A 21,892-nucleotide genomic window follows, 5' to 3' on the forward strand; every position below is an offset into this window, starting at 1 on the left:
CTCAACTCATTATGCAATTTCTCATTCACTGTGTAGGGATCAAGCACAATTTTTATTATGCTGATACAACAGTGTAACACCAAAATCAGTTGATTGAATTTTTGCAATTCAAAGACAGTACTTTTCTTCATAAAGATTTCATTTCCATGTTTTGCTGTACATCCTCCTTTTGTGAAATTTCTCCTATTATGCATATATCATGTATTTCTTAATTGGCTTCTCACTTTATCCAAGTAGCAAACATACTGAACTTCAAATATAATTCACTTGAGACCTCTTGCTTTGGAAGAATAAAGAATAGCTTTATTTGTCCTCTGTAAGTAAGGATTACTATACAGAATTTGGTGACCAAAATAGGAAAACATCGAGTGTAAAGTGATAGCAAGAATTATTTCTTTGTTGGCTCACTTTTTCTATCACTCAAAAATGATAGAATATCTTCAAAATACTTAAAATGAAAACTCAACATGTCATTGCCTACTCTAATATATACTTTTGAGCTTGATTATTCCACAACACAGTGTCAAGAAGAAATGTGAAGCAACTTATTTTGTGCGTGAAATGAATTGAGTATCGTTTTTTTGAAGGCACAGTCATTTCAATTTTGACTGCAATAATTTATTTATTGTCTGCATCTTTTCTTCAAAACATCTCAATTGAAACAATATTGATTTATGTAAGTTAGTACAAAGGAATTGATTTTTGCAAATAATAGCTAAAAAAGGGAGATGTATTGAACACATATTATTTCACGCAGCTTCTATTCCAGGTTTGCACACCCACTCTTGCCACAATCACATACAGAGATAGCAGGCTTCATCATCATTCAGCATTTATTTTCTAAGTATGTATTGATCAGATTAGCAAGAAAAAAGAAAGACTACTTATAGTGCCCTTACCAAACTAATCTACTATTACTATACCGGCATCACAGATCACTCAGAGCAAGCAAGATAGATTTATGAGCTGTTTCAATTTAAATACAGGGAAGCATAATGTGACATATGATTTAGTAAGGCTAATTGAAAAGAAAGGCTAATTGAAAAGATATTCTAGCTTACTTTTTTCTCAAGGAAAAAAAAAATCATTTTATATTCAAGTTATGGAAGTTGGGCAGGATGGCGGTGCTCTGAGTGAAGAGCTACGTATACTAACTGCAGTTCTTCTAGTGGTTTAATAGAGAAACTGCAAACTGAAAGTTATTTGCAGAAAATGCATGCAAAAACACTGTCTTGCAAGTTACAGTACCTTCTGTTAGACCGTGCTAAGTATTTTTCTTTCAGGTGGTTTCCTGGCTCTTCTGTTTTGTCCAAAGTTTCTTGACCTCAGATAACACCTTTGGAAAAAAAATGTTTATAAAACACCAATCAAACATCTGCTGTTTTTCTTGCCAAAGTACAATGTCTCATATCCTCCAACAGCAAAAACTGAAATAGCTACTACAGTTCTCAGAGTGATTACAGCAGAAATAATGGCTTCACTAAAAAGTTGAGAGTTAAAAGTTATTATCCATTTCAAATAATAAATATTTAAAACATAAAATAAAAATATTTAATACATATTCCTTTTCTCACTCTTTCTTCTTTCAGCTTTCTCAGTGTTGGTTCTTGTTACTGTTCTCTGTTTTGAAAATATCTTTTTTTTTAAAAGATATGATATGCACATAACTACAAATTTCTATTCCTACCTATGTGCAGATTTCACAGGCAAATTCAGATTGGCAACTTGTATTCACTGGTTAATTTAAAAGCCAAGATTTTCATTTTCCTTTTACAAAATACATAAACAAACACACATACACCGTCACTCATGATGGATTTTTTAACTTTAAGCTTTTATAAGAACAAAGGGTAAAGAAAAAACTGGTATAGGAGTTGGAAATTTTTAAGAAAAAGTATATTGTAGACTGAAAGAAGATGCCAGATGATCCAGTAAACTGTAAATCAAGTAGATCTTAAGATCCATAAAGAACTATGTCATTTTTATTTTACACAACTGATGAGCTATGTCTCATATGAATCTAACTCTGCAGCATTTTTTCCTAAGCCTTATATATGTTCCAGAATCGTTCAGATATTTGTACACATATATCATGCTTATGCAATGCAAACATGATGTTAAAACATGATTGATAAAAATAAGAATGTTGTATATGAGCACTAGTCAAGCTCCATTTCAAGATTCATTAAGAAGCAACATTGCATGTTCAGCTCCAGCTAGTTAGAACAGGATAATTTTCCAAGCAAGGGAAGGAAAATAAAATAATAATAATAAAAATCAAAAGAATTTAATGAATGGCAATTCAGAATGAGATACTTTCTCTATAATCCAGTTAGTCCATAGAATTTAATAATGTACTTTAAAAATATATATATATTTGTAATGATGACTACACTTCTACTATAAAGACGGAACTCTATTGCCCACTGTGATAAAAATTTATTTTTTTCTTTCTTCCTTATAATCTCTGAAAGTGGAACCCTTCAAATTCCATGTATGGATTTGACATAAAATTGAGAACAGCTTCTCCATTGCAGCGTTTATGTACGACAGATGCACCAGCAATACTTTCTCTTTCTGCTTCCTCTTAGAATTATACTGTCACAGAATGGTTTGGGTTGGAAGCGACTTTACAGATTGTCCAGTTCCAACCCCCTGCCATAGAAAGGGACACCTCCCACTAGACCAGGTTGCCCAAGGCCCCATCAAACCTAGCCTTAAACACTTCCAGGGATGGGGCATCCACAACTTCTCTGGGCAACCTGTTCCAGTGCCTCACCACCCTCCATATAAAGAATTTTTTCTTAACATCTCTAACATCTAAACTAAACCTCTCTTTTAGTTTAATAGAATCTTCTACAGCACTTTTTATCATGAATGACTAGAGGCTCACTCTAAGTTCCATGACTTAATTGACTCAAAAAGAAAAAAACAAAAAAAAAAAAAAAAAAAGAAAGACTTTTTGATGACTACAAAAGTGTACTTGATTTGCAAAGCCAACAGTGTTCAACTAAGTAGAGGTATTAACATTTAGATAGACTCCCACGTGGACTTAGCTAGCTGAGATGCAAAAAGACTTCAGCACATAAGTAGAAAAGGATAAAGAAAAAAGAACAATATATAAAATCACAACATTGCAAAAATATAGCAGAAACAAAGCTAAAGCTAAACAACTAATAACCTTGACGAAGGTTACACATTTGGTGTAACAGCACATTAAAAAATAAAAGAGGAAGCAACACCATTTTTATGGAACGATTTTCTTCCTCTCCATTACTTATTTATAGGTCATGAATCAGATATTAAGGAATTCTGGCAGCTGTCAAATGCTTGCTTTCCTATGTAATACAATGAAATTGTTTTCCAAGTGATGGAACAGGTGCAACGTTGTTCCAGTCTTACCTTCCTTATTTAGAGAGCAAGCCACCTAGAAGACAGAAGATAATCTTGGAACATCATCATGAAGTATATTAACTAATATGAATTATCAACTCATCTTAGATTTCCATAGGCAAAATAAATAAATAAATAAATAAATAAATAAAATAAAGATATGTGTTTAGCTGCTTGAAGCCCTGATACAACCATAATTAACCACTGAAAAGTAACAGTGTTCAAATCAATCTTTATTCAGGATAAAATAAAGTACACATTAGTGAGATAGGAACTCTAAATATTTATCATGAAAACCAAGATTTCAAAGGTAGTGCTTGAATCTATTTACCAAATTTATTATTATTCTAAGATTGAGCCTTTATAAGCCTATTGTACAGGTTTATTGAGAAAAATTTACTGTAATGGCCACAATGGTGTCTAATACATAGAAAATACATTTTTATAAAACAATCTATTATATAGCTAGCTACGTCAATGCTAATATTTAAAATCAGAAAAGAATTAGTAAACCTTTTTCAGCATTATTTGACATCACACAGAAGTGCTACCCCACGCAGTACCCAGTGCTCTGGAGGCTGAAGGGTTCTAAGATCCATGGCAGCAATGTAATTCAGATCTGTTCGAACAGTCTTTTTGTAGACCGGACATGAATATAAACGTGGATCCTTTGAAGCTGAGAAGACAGAAAAGACATTAAAAAAAAAAAAAAAAATAATGAAACTGCGGTATGAAAACAGGAATCAAAGTTCAATAGCACACATTTCTCCATCACCACCTAAAAAAAAAATCATACTTGATTCTCACACTGTTCATCATTGTGCTATTGCCAGATGAAGGTAATATTGCAATCCTTGAAATTCCTGGAGGCTTAGAATTTAATGTCAGTCCTCAGGAACTGGATGTAGCAAGAAATGTAAATGGATGCTCTAGCTTGTTTAGCATAATTATTAGTTCAACCTGTCCACTGAGCAGTGGCTTAAAAACATATTATTATTATGTCAAAATAACAATATGCTCTACTCATGGAAATACACTGAACAATACATTTTGAAATTCAGTCAGTATTTCAGAATATAAATCAACATTTTCACTGAAGAATCAGAAAAATAGTCTAGTCTTAATAGTTCAGTGTTCAACATTTGGCATATTGGCTGCTTTCACAGTCATTATGTCTCTTATAAAAGATTAGCTACAGAAAACCCTGATAAAATATCATGTAAGCAGACTTTGCTTCTGGAGGTGGAACACTTTAAATGGAAACTTCCAGATTTACATTCAACATTGGATATTCCTATCCTATTGCACTATTCAATGTAATTCCCTATTTTATTCAAACACACACGTGTAATAATAATCTAAATCACACATTTCCATAAAACAGTATTTTCATTGTTCTTTAACTCCCTAATTTTCTTTCAGTTCTTACAGCCCTTTTGTTTCTCAAAGACCAAAACATTTTCCATCGCTTCTTGCCACTGCTTGCTTCCTCTGTTAACTCAAGCATAGCCTTGTCTAGGAAAAAAGGAGTGTATTTTTGTGTATATACAGCACATATATAACGTATATCACAGAATCACAGAATCACAGAATTTCTAGGTTGGAAGAGACCTCAAGATCATCGAGTCCAACCTCTAACCTAACACTAACAGTCCCCACTAAACCATATCCCTAAGCTCCACATCTAAACGTCTTTTAAAGACCTCCAGGGATGGTGACTCCACCACCTCCCTGGGCAGCCTGTTCCAATGTCTAACAATCCTTTTGGTAAAGAAGTTCTTCCTAACATCCAACCTAAAACTCCCCTGGTGCAACTTAAGCCCATTCCCCCTCATCCTGTCACCAGGCACGTGGGAGAACAGGCCAACCCCCACCTCACTACAGCCTCCTTTAAGGTACCTGTAGAAAGCGATAAGGTCACCCCTGAGTCTCCTTTTCTCTAGGCTGAAAAAGCCCAGCTCCCTCAGCCGCTCCTCGTAGGACTTGTTCTCCAGGCCCCTCACCAGCTTCGTTGCCCTTCTCTGGACTCGCTCGAGCACCTCGATGTCCTTCTTGTAGCAAGGGGCCCAAAACTGAACACAGTACTCGAGGTGCGGCCTCACCAGAGCCGAGTACAGGGGAACAATCATCTCCCTAGCCCTGCTGGTCACACTGTTTCTTATGCAAGCCAGGATGCTGTTGGCCTTCTTGGCCACCTGAGCACACTGCTGGCTCATATTCAGCCGACTGTCCACCATCACTCCCAGGTCCTTCTCTGCCTGGCAGCTCTCCAACCACTCATCTCCCAGCCTCTAGCTCTGCTTGGGGTTATTGCGCCCCAGGAGCAGGACCCGGCACTTGGCCTTGTTGAACTTCATACAATTGACCTCAGCCCATCGGTGCAGCCTATCCAGATCCTCCTGCAGAGCCTTCCTGCCCTCGAGCAGATCGACACACACACCTAACTTGGTGTCATCTGCAAACTTACTGAGGGTGCATTCAATGCCCTCGTCCAGATCATTGATGAAGATATTAAAGAGGACCGGCCCCAGGACCGAGCCCTGGGGAACACCACTAGTAACCGGCCTCCAACTGGATTTGACTCCATTTACCACGACTCTGGGCCCGGCTATCCAGCCAGTTTCTAACCCAACGAAGCGTGCGCCAGTCCAAGCCAAGAGCAGCCAGTATATGTTATATGAATACCATAAATAACTTATATGTGTGATATACATGTTTATACATGTATATATCATGTTGTATATATATGTGTATACATACATTTATGGGTATAAAAAAAACTTGTATGTTGCAGTGGATTTTGGTGTGGGGATTTAGGTTTCAAAGCTTATGTATGGTTTTATATTTTGATTCAACCACCTCATCAGTTTAGGAGTGGCATTCTGCAAATATCCAGGTTTATGATATATAAACTTCTGTTGTATAAGCTATCATAGCAAGTGTATACCTAGTACTTCAAAATACCAATGAAAAAATAGACTAACTCACTTAAGAGCCACACACTACCCATATACTTTTTGAGAAAAGTAAGCAACAGTATTTTCAGAGTTGTGTATTAAGAACATTACTAGCATCTACATTAGTGTTAAAATACAGTATGTATTTGCACCAGGAATTATGGCTTCTAATTGCAGCGAAAGACTGAATATGAGCATGCTTGTCACAAGGCAGAGAACTGTTCATCTGTAATGGGTTTTAAAAAGTTATTAACACCATTAAGAACAGAATGTGGAGACCTATCTAAATATTAGGGGAAGAAGTGCCCATTATTGATTATCAAGGAAGGCCACTAGCTCATTTTATATAGAAGACTGAGAAGCCTGTCCTGTTGAAAAAGATGCTGTATGTATACATGAATAGAGAAAGCCTGATGAAATCCCTGAAGCTCAAGAGACTTTCATGCAGCTGAAAAAAAAAAGAAAAAAAAGTTACATTAAAGTCTATCAAATTAATGTCCTTTATGATTCAGTTACGTACTGTTGTTCTCTGCATATATCCTTATAACTGGCATCATCTCGAAGAGCACCTTGGGTTTAGATTCAGTCAGTCTCATGTTTCTTCTGTCCCAGCTAGCTCCTTCCAAATATAGCCCATACACATAGACACCTTCCATAGGAGGGCTTGTGATATCATCTTTCATCCACTTAGTGACCTCGTTGCACAGCACAACACTGTCCAGAGCCCATCCTTTGTTAGCCCTTGTTATTTCCTGCCCAAAACAGATGAAGATCTGGAGGTTACGTTTTTACATATTCAGAGAACCATATTTTTCCAAGCATTTATTATATTATATATTTATATTTATTATATATATATTTATATTTATTATATATATATTTATATTTGTATGGTCATAATTTACCCTCTCAAATTTAACTTTTTATACTATACATGTCTACAGCATTAGCCTTCTCTCTAAGCCAACAATGGGATGGTACTACAAGGCTTCCAGTACTTTATCTGCCATATTTGATTTTTATTTTAATTTATTTTTATTTATTATTTTAATCTTTTTATTATATACAGTATGTTACAACTATACAGTAACACAACCAATAAATGCTGTTGTTGGCTCTTGTGAACATGAAAATTTCACAGCTTTCAGGAAATATGAAACCATTGTGACAAGTAAAACAGTTACAATGAAAAAAAGCAAAATGCATGTTTTGCTGCACGTTTTCTGGGATTGCCTACCTTTTCTTGTAATAATGGTATTCATTAATTATATTCTTAATAGTGAGAGGGAGCTCACTCAGCTCTAAAACTACTTAAAGTGACTGTCAAAAAAAAAGCAAAAAAAAACACTTGGAGATGGATGTGTTCAAGAGTCAACACATATTTCAAATTTAGTCAGTTAATTACTGCACTGGACAACACTTGCCCAACTGTCTTGCCCTATTCCTTATTATTTCCTGCTATTATGTCACACCTAAGTTTTATCCCAGTTTATTAAACTTTTTTTCAAGACCTTTGTTTGAAGTAACTGGAATTCATTTTGAAGTTAATGTTTACCCCATACTCCATTTAATTAGCTGCTTTAAAAGAGCAGAAGAGTTAAAGTTCAATTATCATTGTAGCTGTTCATTTTTCTCATTTCTATTTATTTCACAGTAGAGCTCAAGAGCAGAGCCCAGACAGACACTTTGTTGTTTACCTGTGACCTTTATGTTGTTATGTACCTCTCGTTCTCTACTAGGGAAGCAGAAAAGTTCAGAAGATTCCAGTTGTTTCAGATACTACTAATAAATCCTTTCCACAGATTTGGGTGCAAGATACTTAGGACTGCTTATTCAAGAAAAGTATTTTGTTATACAGTTCCAAGGTTATATGGCTGTGCTTTTAGTAGATCACCCACTGAAACTTCAGTTAGATATCCAAAGATTACACTGCCCAGATTTGAGAGAGATGAGGTTTTCCTTTTCTGTAAGCCTTAGTTCCGTCTCCTCCAAAAGTTAGCTTTTGTCTGAGCTCCCATTGCATTCCTACCTGAGTATTCTTTCCCAGTATGACAGAATTATCATTTCCAATGTATGTCCCAGTATGCTGATCAGCATAGATATTTATAGTCTGCTTTTAAAGGAAAAGTAACTCTGGGAGAGAACTGAACACAGAACAAAAGGAAGGGGGAAAAAAAAAAAAAGAAAGAAAGAAAAGTAGTTCATGGGTGTAACACCTCTTTTCAGGAATGTCTGAATAGCAACATGAGACATTACTTCTCCACTATACCTTAATAATGTTGTAACGTAGCCCTCATAGGCCTAGGATCAAAGTAGTGAAACAAAAATTAACATACTAGTGCTTGATAATGAAAAAGTACATGTGCTGGAAAACCACTTCACTCAGTAAGTCATAATCAGTTATGCAGTCATATATCTTCATTGTTGATAAGATGGAGCCATGTGCATAACTCAACATCCATCACACCAATATACATTTCAAAAGTGTATCTAGGAATAGGCAGAGCGAGGCTTTGAATACTGTTTACCTGTCTCATTGCAGTTAAAAATCCTTGAGGATTAAAAAATCCTGTCATCCAGAAGCAGTTTGGTCGTCTTTCAAAAATCCAACTGTAAAATTGGTGGTTTCTTTCTAGAAGTTCAGTAAACCAGAAACCAAGTGTACTGGAAGCCCAAGATGCCTAAAAATAATAAATTGTGTATTCATTTTTTAATCTTCTTCAACAGTTTTAAAACATCATATTCATGTCAATTAAAAGTAATTCATCAGTACACAAGGTAATAATAGTAAAGCATGTTTAAAGCTCATTTTTTATACATTAGCTTTTAGCCTGATAGTTGCCTCACACTGAAACCTGAAGCAAATTCTTGTTCTGTTCAAATTCATTGCTACCATTCCATTCAGATATGCTCAATGCTCCCTGTGGTAATTGTCTATTTTATGATGTTTTCACAAAATTAGATAGCTGTTTGAACTAGGAAGAAATATTGTCTACATGTCTTTCTAAAGTCAGGGTCATTGCTTCAAGATAATAGGATTTCTGCCAAAACTATTCAGCTTTTTCTGAAAAAAAAAAAAATGTTAAGGAAAATTGAAATTATACTATGGAAAGATTTATGACGATTTTTTTCTTTGAATGGTCATATCATACTTATTTTGTGAAGCATCCATTATGGTCTGTTTTGTACCATGAAAATACTTTGTTAATAAAAACAAAGCAAAACAAACCTCTCTACATTTATTTCCATCAGCTGACATTAACAGCTCTCATTATCCCTGAAAACAATTTATATTTCTGATTTGTAAGTGAAAGACTGGAATAATTGAATTACTTTCTTTAAATCAAAGAGAGCTGTCAGATTTCAACCCATGGATTCAGTACAAATGTAATAAAATGAAATCTTTAAATTAAAAAAGTTAATTGCCTTCAAAAGAATTAACTGGGTGACTGGTTTATGTTTTTAAATATAATCAAGTATCTCATTAAAATACATAAGCGAAAGAGTTCTTTGGTTACCCAAATAGCTGAATAATTCAAAGGAGGAGCAATTCTATCTGAAGTTGGAGGAGTGGGGAGGACAGTACCTACACTGCTCTGAGCACATCTATGTGTTTTTTATGTGTTTTTAACATCTCTATTAGAGCTGTCCAGTGAGTAGGAATTTCTCGATATACTAAAAGAAATTAAAAAAAAAAAATCCTAAGCAGCTTAATAGCTTAATAAAACCCAATGCCATTTCTATCCATTAGACAATTTCCCACTCTTTTCTCTGAGAAACATATTTCGTTTTACTCTATATTAGTGTATAATTATTACTGAAATATTTAATTTTACCCCTATTTGGAAATAACATCACCAGGACATACAGCCTAGCACAACGCTAGAATATGAAAATATTTAGGCTTTGATGAGACTTTTGTAGTTACCACATCACTATCAACCATACCATGACCAAAAAAAATGACATAATCAATACTTTGCAAGTCTTCAGAAGTGCCAGAAAGGTGGTTAAGGGATGGGAGCATCTACCATATGCAGACTGGCTGAGAGAGCTGGGATTGTTTAACATGCAGAAGAGAAGGCTCAGAGGAAATATTATCAATGCTCATACCATGTGTGGGGAGAATGATGGTGGATCCAGAGCCTTCAGAGTGAAAGGACAAAAGACACAAGATGAAACATGGGAAATTCTATTTAAGCTTAAGAAATCACTTCTTTTTTTTTTTTAATTCTTTACAGTGAGGGTGGTTGAATACCAGAACACAGATTTCTGAGAATGGTTTTAGGCTCTAGTCTTGGAGAGTCCTGTGACACCCGCTTTAGTTGATTTCACTTTACGTGGGGTTGGACTAGACTATATCCAGAGGTCCCTTCCATCTTCTACTATTCTGTGATTCTGTGACTACAAGTCCTAGTTTCAAAGAATAGCACCAAAATGGCCCAGTAGTGTGGGTGCTGTTTTTGAAAATCTATCACTGCATTTAAAGTTATTGTCTTCTCTCTAGCCTTCTAACCTGCCAGTACACATAGTCTATTAAAATGGGAAATATATGCATCTGCCACCCCCATTTCTATTTTTATAAATGAAAGAAGACTTGTTTTGACCGTTCTTATTTTAGCCCAAATTCTACCCCAGCAGTCACACCGTGTCCTGGTTAACATGGACACTTATGTTTAAAAAAGTATTTACTGTCTGTCTAGAAGTTCAATCTAACTCTAAAAATAATAATAATAATAATAAATAAATACTTATTTTTTTCTAACAAAACAAGGGATGCACACCTACTTTTGTCCAGCTAGCAGGAATTCTTCCATCATACATGCAGTCTAAAGCATCCCTCAGATTTTCACTCATAACAATTGTTCCATCAATGGCAAGTTTTAGATCAGTCAGAGTGCTTCTCACTAATGAAATAACTCTCTGCATTTGTTCAATCTCCTGACGTAAAAATATGTTCATAGGCTGAAAAGGTCCCATGTTCTTTAGTTTCTCTTTTACCTGTAAGTAGAAAACCATAGAACCTTCAACAGAAATAAAAGCCAAAGCTGGATTTATGTCGAGATTAGGCACCAATACAATTTTTACGCTATATTAGCTTAACTAAGTGGTCAGTTAAGTGGTCAGTTTGGCATAACCCTGAAGTTCTCTGCAACAGAAACATAGGATTTTGTTCCAAGTGAATTCTACAATGCTGAGACTGCCTCTATTTTTAGCCTAAGTCATGATTTAGTATATATATAACTCTACGAGCTGAAGTCATTTAAAAAGCCATTTAAAAGTGTAATGTTAACAATTTAACAACAACTGTAGGGACATAACTAGAAATTTTGTAATCTATATGGCTCTATTTGTGCCAAAGATCAAAAAATTATCTATCATATCATATATCAGTATATCATGTATACTGAGTTATATATATATAGTATCAACTCTCTTAGAAATACATGTAACATTTCTAAGTTTATCAGGATTTTGCTACACATTTATTCTAAAACAACTACCAAAATGAGGACTTTAAGTAATTTTCAACTAGTGAAAAATTTTATTACTGCTCATTCACTGTTATTGTTATTTTAATTTCCCCTCTAATTTGAGACAGATCAGGATCAAAGCTGATCTTCCAAAATAGATCTTCTGCAAACTTAATAGAGATAAATGTACCTATACAACAACAGTATGCAATATATGCCTTTATTAATCCACATATTTATTCTTGAAGATGCTAGGTAGAAGTTGAAGAGAGATGGACTAAGAACTACCAGGAGATTTAGCCCATCACTAAAGCAATACCCTTCTGAGAAGCTGAACGAATTGCAGTTCTTTGCAGATTTCAGACTTCTGGTTCAGCACATATGGTCTTTTGGAAAGTCATAAAACTCAGGCTTCTAGGAAGACTATAGGTCAGAAACTTCAGGAAGTACAAACGTTTGGAAGACTGCTAGATAGTTAGTGTTCAAAATTTGATACATGACTAATCCGTTCAGATAAACTACATTATCATAATTATGTCATTTTTGGGGAAAGAAGGCTATGAAACTCAAAATGGGCTATAGAAAACACAAAGCAACAGACATAAGACATGAGTACCTGAAAAGAGTCTATACTCAAAAACTTATTACTGTGGAAAAAGAAACGGAAGAGTGTTAGACTGTACAAATCTCTTTGCTCCTTTCTCACAGCTCAGTATCCTAGCAGGACAATTTAGGGGTTCATAAGGTACTTAGCTCTCTATTAGGTCTTTGTGCTAACTTCCATTAAAGAGTAATCAAAATGCCAGATGACTAAGGATAGGAAGATAGATCTTCCTCAATAAGGAGATGGCAGGATTTAATTAGTAAAACATCTTATTGCCTAAATGAGCAGGTGGAAAGTTTGGGAATCTGTTAAAGCTAGCCCTTGCGTAAAACACAGGTATGATATTTTTTCCAATGATATATTGCAATGATTCACATCTATTTCATAACAAAACTACTGCAAATGCTTTACTAGTGTCATAATCAAACCTTCTTGCTTTCATGCTTTTGCAGATAAACACAAAAGTTCAGCATCCTCTGATATGGGAAATATTGGAACCATACCTATTTTACAAGCACTTTCCTGTCATTATGTTTGTAACCAGCTTTATCTGGTAAGAAATATGTCAGTATCCTAAAATTCTGGGGTACTAAAGTACAACTTAGATGCAGAAACAACACTTTTTCAAATACTCAGCTAAATTGTAGTCTTGAGGATGGGGACAGAGTACAGTCAATTCGTGTGTCCGTGTTATCTTGTCATCAGTAATGTTTTCTAACTTTTTAAGAAATCTCTCATTTCTAGAAACATCCCATCTTCCACATAAAAAGAAGTTAGTATTTCAGAAAAGAAACGACTGTGAGGCCATTACAAATAACATTACATGGGCTACTATGTGTTAATATGAGTTAATATGAGATAGCAACACTAGGTTTGAAACAATGAAAGCTTAAAAAGCTTTTCAAGCTTTTTGGCATTCGTTTCACTGGAGAAAATCATTGCCTACCATTGGAAATTAAAACAACCTAAAAGTATGTTCAGGTTGTAAGCCGAATCCCATGGTAATACGCATATTAAAGTGGTAATACATTCAGAAGCATAACTACATTTGTAGCACCACCTCAGTTTTCTACTACAATGTCAACAAGCTTGTCTGAAAAACTGATGACCTCCCCTAACCTCCATAGTGCAAATGACAACTTAACCATTAAGTAGTTTAATATTTTGAAAAAGCTCTTATATCAGCCCTTCAGCATATACCTAGTGACTTCATTATAGATGTTAAGAGTTTGGTCAGGCCACTTTACGTTTTTGAAGTATTTTTTGCATAAATTAATTCAGATACAATTTAAAAAAATATATACTTTTTTTTTATCCATACAAAGCAAAAAAGAGCAAATGTCTTTGACAGAATTTTAATAACTCACTTCAAATGGTACATAATCATCAGGAAGCTTTTCCAGCATATCATCAGCCAGTCTGGCTACAACTGCCTCCCTGGTTTCACCTCCTCCACCAGAGCGGTCTTTAGGCTGAATACAGAGGATGATATCCAATACATCTTTGGAAAGCTTACTTTGGTAAGTGATATCAGCATTGGGGTGCAAACCAAATACCTCTGGTGTGTCATAAGCAGGAAGGCTCTACATAGTGAAACATAAAAAGAGCACAATTTGAGATAGATTTATATGCTAATTATTTTTAAAAATAACAAACAAACAATCTTACATGGTTAAGTAAGTAGCTGGATCTCTTCACACAGTCTTACTGCAAATAACTTTCTGCGAGTTATTTGTCATGTCATGGCCCAAGTCACACCAAAGTTAACAATAAATTTAGTTTTTACCTTCATACATTATTCCAATAGTCAACTTGTTCTCTCATATGTCTATGCTCTTTGTTTTTGTGAGGTTGTACCCAATAGCTGGACTCCATTCTTTAATAACTCTTTAATAACTTAAATTATCCCTTAACTTATCCCTTCAGCTACATCCCTCAAGTAAATCATGTGAAAAAGAAAAGGGTACTGACGTGATAATAATGATAACTAGTACTGTAACTAAAAAATACACATTATTAAAAAGCAATAAAGAGTCTGTGAAGAAGAGACAAAACACATACTCAGAAGAAAAGACGAAATTCAGGAACAAAGAAACTTGTGAGAAACTTAAGTGAATTATGTTTTTTCCCCTGTTGAGAAGCTTTCATTTACCAACCTGTATGTACTGAAGATATTGATCCACCATAGTACATTTGGGTATGCTGTATCCTTTGTAGAAGCAGAATTCTTGGCTGAATGTATTTTCACTGAACCAAACCTTTACAAAGGTGTTCATCAGCCTTTTATCATAGTCATCTGTCACACGGCCACCATACTGAATCTCACCTATCATGTAACAAACAGTACTCCAGGAGATCCCCTGAAACCAAACAGAAAAAAGTGACTTCAGCTAATCCTCTTCTCACTTATGTATATCTTCCTTAGTAAGAACATCTGATATACAAAGTCCTGTAACCCTGTCCCTTTTGAAAGCAAGTTATTTTCTTACCACTCTTGTGTTAATATAACACTGTATTCCCAGAACAACTTCAAGGATTTCTCAAAATATAATTCATTGGCAACTAATTAAAGAGGCTAAATCTGGCATCTGAGCAAGAGTGATACAGCTACATTCCAATCACACTTTCAACTTCACTTAAAATGCTAACTGCGAAGTGATCTGCCACATATCTCTCTCTGTACAACTGTCCAAATGAAAGTGAGGACTGTACGTAAGAAATCCTACGTAGTCAGTAAAGGCAACTGTCCATGTCTTTATGCAGCCAAGACAGCTTGGAGCATACTGATTTAAACAAAATATTAAAAAAAAAAAAAAAAAAAAGTGGCCCATTTTTAACTATTAGACATAATTAGCTTTGAAATGAAGGTCTATACTTCTAGGGTTTATACTTCCAAAGTTTTAGGGTGAGAAGGCCTGGAACATTGGCTTTGGTTTGTTTTAACGTATGGGTTAATACAGAAATTCTGCATGCACAAGATTAAAAGTCTAATTTAAACATGCTGGTCTACAGACATGTATACTTGGAATACTGATGGTTTGTGGAAAATAAATAATAATTTAAAATCACATTTGTGCTTCAATTATTAGGAACTATGCATATATATTCTGCTATTGGAAAGTTTTATAACCTTAATCCACCTTCCCCAGAAATGTTAATTACCTTCTTGGCATCCACACCATCTAAGTGGTTTTGAATGAATTGCACAGTGGCGTTGAAATCAGCTTGGTTAAACTCATAGGGTATATTCCAACCCAGAGATCCAAACTTGCGTCTTTCTTGAATAGTGGAGTGTAGAAAAGCTACGGCATACAACATTGGTTTCCATTGTACCATGTCAGTGACATCTAGTAAATCCTGGCTGACACCTATTGATTATAAGTGGGCTTTATAAGAAACACAGCAGCAGTATTTTCAAAAGTACTTCAAATCAGTACTAAAACATCAGTCCTAGAGATATTTATTTGACTACCTACCTCTGCCTAGAGGCAATTACTGTCCTACAAAATGTTCTGTGCTGGAGACAGTTCATAGCAGTATCCTAGATTAAGAAACTTCAGAAAATGAACAAACTTGCTAATAGTTCACTTTGCATTGGGTTGCTTTTTTCTAAATACTCTTTGACTACAGACCTTTGTTGAGTGCAGTGTAAAGGACATTTAATAGCCAACAAAGATTAATATGTTGCTTTTCTGCCAAATGCACGAGGAGATTAACAATTTAAATATTTAGAAATGAGATAGTAGAAGACAATATTTGAGAAAATAAAAAGCATTTCCATGTTCCGCTGTCTAATTAGCTCTGGAATCAGAACTTCAGCAGATTTCTTCCTTCTAACTTTCATAACTTTTAGCTCAAGCAAAGAATCAAGATGCGTTCTTGCATTATCATAATCAGTTCCTCATAGTTGCTTCCACCCATTACCAGTGGCTACTGAGCAACTACACAATAACAACAGACTCCAAAAAAAAACAAACAAAATATAATTTTGAATTATCATCACTCTAGCACTTACCACTGTATGTTCTCTTTAGTCCAGCTCTGAGCCCTTGTGGTGGCTCATTGGTAAACTTAATACACATTTGAAGAAGCGTGATGGGGAACTGTTTGTGAATTTCAGTTGTCATCCACAGTCGAAAGCCTTCATGGACAGTCTCTGTCTCAGTTACAGTGTCCATCAACTCATCCAAAAAGTCAAGTCCAAGGTGGCAGTTTTGCAGAAGTGCCCAACCCCCCTAGTTCAAAACAGAAGAATATAATGTTATTGATAGTGTTTGCATACTGAAAGCACTAAAATCAATCTTTGTTTACGATGTAGGTAAAGAACGCAGCCAATGTACCTAAACTATAGCAAAAGATAATATAAATAGTGTTAAGTGCTTATAAGAATTGTTAAAGGAATAAATCCTCCACAGTTTTGCACCACAGACCCACCAAATCAAAACCAAGGCCTTAACCATTTGTTTTCATGTACACTTCATGTACAAATGGAGACCAGTATCCAAAGCAATGGTAGATATACAATTAACAAAGTACTTTTTCTCCAAGAGAAGGTTCATGTGAGCTAAGCTGTGGGAAGCTCATTCTGGAGTTGTTATCTTGTGTGATTTTATCATTTAAATGAGAGGTTCTTATTTGTCCAATCTGGTCTTGTCAAGTAGTCCCTACATTTAAAACATATCTGGGTGTGACTATAACACTGAGAAATAACAGAAATCTTGACTTTCTAGATTAACCCATGATTTCATTGATCATGAGTAAAGAAACTCAGAAGTATAAAGTAACTCAGAAGCTCCACAGACAAAACAAACTGCTCTTTAGCAGCTTGCTAAACCCGGTTCCTCATAAGGGTCATAGGTTTGGGAAAAACAAATACGCATCATCTTAATAAACTGGTATCAAACATCAAAACATTCAAAATTGATTATCGTTGATATCAAAACATTACCATATGAATTACTGTACCTCATACATACCTGTACCAGTCTCACATACCTGTTCATTAATAGGGTATGTTAGACAGTGAGGGAAAGTAACTACGTTTCTTTTAACTAAACAAAAGGAGCTCTTTAACTTTGGAACATGTTTCTTCTCATCTGATCTGCTAATTAGATTTTAATGTGAAGTTGTCAAATGTGAATTGGAGGCAAAAGTCATAGGAAAACTGATTATACAGACTGGGAAGAAGCATGTATCTCAGAAGCACAAGAAGCTTAATCTGTTCATGTCAGCTGTACTATCATCTAATGGGCAAAGTTCACTGAATGGGAACATGTTAGCATTTGTTACTGATATAGGTAATTTTATTCTTTAATTCTACCATTTTTCAGTTGTAAAAAAGCCTGTCCTATCAAATTGTCCATCCCTGTTCAAAATGTACGTTACAGCAATACAAGCTATTTTGCTATACAGCCTTGTTTTTCCCAATGTTATGTAATTATCAATTACACTTGGATATATTATACTTATACTATATTACACTTCCAATTATACTTCAAATTCATCTTCATTCAACAAAAGAGGTTTGTATTGCTAAAAGTACAAGAAACTAAAAAAAAAATGTTGTGAGATGCTTGCTGAAGAACTTTAAAAATTCATGCAATCCAAATAATTGAGCAATTCAGATATGTTCATCAGTCAACAACCTACAGCAAAAACTCTATTTCCTCTGAAAAACAGCCATGTCAGCACAACGTCAAAAAGTTTATTATATTCAATTTAATAAATGTGAAAAGACAGTTCTATTGCTTAGGACATGTATTTACGCAAATAAAGACAGGTTCTTCCATCAGCATTAGCTGCCCAACAAACATCTTTATTTCATGACAGAGTTTTTATTTATAAATGTTCAAAAAAACAAAAATGTGTCTCTTACATGAGCCATTGTCTGATGTAGAAGTTTACGAGCATGGACTTCTTGTCCCTGACCCATGGAAACATAACGTGTCTCCACCTTCAGCCTTTTTCCCAAAGCAATAATTAAGTCTGTAGGATCAGAACCCATGGAAAGAAAGCATATGAGAGGAGTACGTGGATCTGACTCTTCCCATGTCTTCTCCAAGTCCAAGATGACTCCTTCTGCATATTTCTCCCCCATAGTGTCAACAATGTATTTTCTTGCCTGTATTAAAAAAAAAAAAAAAGTAAATCTTATCATACCGTGTAATTACTTAATATAATTTTCTGCCCAGTATAAATACAGCCAATATATAAGCTGAAGAGCAAAGGCTGCTAAAATTTACATTAGCCTTTGCCTATGTAAAATTTATAAAATATTAAATGTTGTGTTATATAAATTTAATGGCTGAAATAAAACCATACAACAAACTGTTTATATGTTAACATACTACACAGCCTTTGAAGGTGTTATTGCTTACAGCTTTACAAGACCGGTCAAAGCTTATAAATTATTCTATTACATATGGCTGCATGCATTGTTACAAATATTATATATATTACATATAACACCTACATATATTACAGGATAATAAAAACAATAATCCTGCTAAATAGAATAGTTTTAATGATCTGAAAATATTATCTTAGGGGGAAAAAAACAAGGAAAGGATATAAGATATGTTTTAAAGTCATTAGGTCTTTACCACCTTTATGCTTAAACAAATAATTAGTCAATATTAATAATGATGAAAAAAAAAACAACTGTCACTACATGAAAGACCCAGAGGAGCAGGTGAAGACCATCTCTGTTATACTGTGGAGTACAGCTCCCTGAAGCAACCACAATGTAGTTTTCATTGTGTCTTAACGTTGCACCTTGAAAGAGAACCAACACAAGGGAGCGGGCCTTGTGTAGGCAGTGACTGCACCTGAAATAAGGGGGGTGGAGAGGATAGAAGACCACCATGAACCCGGAGAACTATCCCAGACTCATTTCTCTATCATTCACCAATGTGAAACATGCATACCCAGGAAAGGGTGGTCCAAGACTCCTGAACCTGCACAGAAGCAGGGACTAAGCTTTAAAAACCCTGACTCTAGAGCATCTGAGTGTGCACCCACCAACTGAGAACCTGAAGAGGACAAGTCAATGCAGGACTCATGGGTGGTTATGTATCAATCTCTCTCTCTCTCCCTATACTTCTGTTTTTTTATTTGGAATGCATGTGCTTCTGCCAAGCCTCTAATAATGCCTCAGCAAATTATCAGTAGAAGTTTAACCTTGCTAAAACCCTGAAAGACTCATATGGTCTTGCCCTCCAACCCAGAGATTCAAACAAATCTCCACCCTAGCTGAGCAGAATGAGACATATGCCTTATTTATATACTGGAAAAAAAAATAGATTATTGTTCCTTATTAGTAAGAAATTTAAAAGGATCTTTCCAACAGTCTGAGATAATTTTTTGTGTATTCTTAACCAATAGATTGCTTCTCTTGTAGAGTAATCTCTCAATTGATATCTTTGGGACACTTCTCAGAAAAAGATATTCAGCATTTAGCATTTGATTAACTATCAGTTATCATAAAACATCATAAGATGAAAGGTTAACAAAACATTAACAAAACTGAGGACCTGATTTTGCTTGATCAGTTTCATATACATTTCACACATCTGAGATATTCATTACACAGTACCATTTAACCTTTTACTGACTGCAGTTATGCCAATAAATGCCAAGACCTTCTTTGAATCCAGTCACAATGTCTAAAGTTTTGCATCCATAACATGAAAACCACACTATTAGTGATTTATTCTGACTTCAGTAAATTGCCAGATATCATACTGAAATAGCATAAATGTATTATTTTGCACTGGAGAAACACAAAGACTAAAAATAGGCTCCTACAATTTCACTTTTCTTAAAAATAAGTCTTATCATTTTATTAAGATTTAATTTTATACTTCTCTCTTTCTAAATAGATGGTTTTAAATTAAAAATTTTGAACAGACATAATTATAGGTTTTTCTAAGGTTGGTCTTACAGTTGTTCCATTCAAGAAATGATTCCACAATTAAATTCTTTTTATGTTTTGTTTTTCCTCAACCAACCAAGTAATGAAAAGACTTCACTGCACTCTAACATGAGGATTAATTTGATTGCAAGAACAGTCAAAAATACCATCTGAACTAATAAGGCAGAACTGGATAAACACATAAGCTTCCAGACAAAATCCCATCTTCATAATAATATCTGTGACTAATACTCATTCAGTATATTGGAATCATTTTGCTAACACATGTAAAATATGATAGACTGGCTATCTGAGAAGAACTTCAGAAAATTCACTGAAAAGGTCCATAAGAAAAATGCTTTTATCATGAAATTAAAAGGTACTAAACTGCAATACTTTGATTATTATTCTGTCAACACCTGGATAAACTATGTGATGACATAAATGTACCTGAGCTATGGTCCTGTCAGGGCACCAAGATCTGATAAGAAGAAGATGTCTGAAGCAGTCCAGGGATTGATCATAGCCACAAGGAACTGGTTCTTCTTCGGGATTCTCATTATCAAACCAGACTTTCCATTCTTTCTCTGCTTTGGAAATCTGCAGTTATACCATCAAAGGAGTAAATCTCAATAAACAGACAAGTCACATTTCAACTACAACAAACTCAGAAACTATTAATGTTTCTATTAATCAATATTTCTATTAATATTAAACTATTAATACATTCACAAGCATTTGTTTATCAGTGTTACTACACAGGTTAGCAAGGGTATTAAGAAAAGAGACAATAAGCCTTCAGATTTTAAGCACAAAATTGTACAATGCAACAATGCCCTCAAGTACTCATATTCAGGAAAGATGGACTACTACTAATTATTCTCCATTACTAATGTAATAGCATAGCAAGGTCAGAACACACATAGTTAGGCTGTTAGCTTTTGGAACACTATGTACATATCTGCTCCTCACAGTACAGATGGTACTCTTCACGTATAACAAATACAATTTACTTACTCCATTTTACCATACACTTAAGTGTTCATTAAGGTTATTCATGTGAGTGTTGAATTTACTGAGCACTCATTCCCTCATTCTTACTGCATATAACCATTGAAATATTGGAACAAACATGATAAAATATGTGTAAGAAAGTACAACAGGGATGCAAGAAAGTCTAACAACCTTAAGGAAGTAGTCAAATTCCATTACGTGAATTGGATAATGTCAAGTTGTATCCCAGACTAAAAGCAGTATAATTGTAGTGTGTGAAAGTTTCTACTTTCTTCTCATTTTACTGTGTTGTTTTCGTTGGTGGTGGTTGTTGTTTTTTGTTGTTGTTGTTGTGTGTTTTTTTGTTGTTGTTTGTTGTTTTTTTTTAATTCTTTTTATACAGATTGCTAAGCAGTCAGGGCCAAAACTGACTATTTTGGGGCTAACATTTCCATTCATAAAATAAACCAGTTTCTCATTCCATGTCTTGATCTTGATCCTTGTCATTATCAAATAATCACCTTCAAAGAAAAGAGATTCCTTTTAAAAAGCTGTTGCT

General features: G+C 34.7%; 1 protein-coding gene across 4 annotated transcripts in view; it reads right to left on the reverse strand.

Annotated features, from left to right (window-relative positions):
* Nucleotides 1-383: 383 nt before the first annotated feature.
* Nucleotides 384-21,892, reverse strand: part of DNAH5 (dynein axonemal heavy chain 5) — a 152,252-nt gene continuing 130,743 nt past the window's right edge. For 2 of the 4 annotated variants that reach the window (XM_072034975.1, XM_072034972.1), the window contains 11 exons: nt 20,791-20,940; nt 18,304-18,549; nt 16,444-16,663; nt 15,591-15,796; nt 14,585-14,788; nt 13,796-14,011; nt 11,139-11,351; nt 10,464-10,496; nt 8,879-9,031; nt 6,871-7,102; nt 3,606-4,069 (listed from right to left, as the gene is read on the reverse strand). In XM_072034975.1, the coding sequence (XP_071891076.1) occupies nt 3,918-4,069; nt 6,871-7,102; nt 8,879-9,031; nt 10,464-10,496; nt 11,139-11,351; nt 13,796-14,011; nt 14,585-14,788; nt 15,591-15,796; nt 16,444-16,663; nt 18,304-18,549; nt 20,791-20,940 (2,025 nt within the window). In that variant the 3' untranslated portion in view covers nt 3,606-3,917. Of the gene's footprint in view, nt 1,337-3,605; nt 4,070-6,870; nt 7,103-8,878; nt 9,032-10,463; nt 10,497-11,138; nt 11,352-13,795; nt 14,012-14,584; nt 14,789-15,590; nt 15,797-16,443; nt 16,664-18,303; nt 18,550-20,790; nt 20,941-21,892 lie in introns of those variants that run through there. The other 2 variants (XM_072034973.1, XM_072034974.1) reach the window with 2 other exon arrangements.

This window comes from Anas platyrhynchos, chromosome 2, assembly GCF_047663525.1.
Source record: "Anas platyrhynchos isolate ZD024472 breed Pekin duck chromosome 2, IASCAAS_PekinDuck_T2T, whole genome shotgun sequence".
NCBI lineage: Eukaryota > Metazoa > Chordata > Aves > Anseriformes > Anatidae > Anas > Anas platyrhynchos.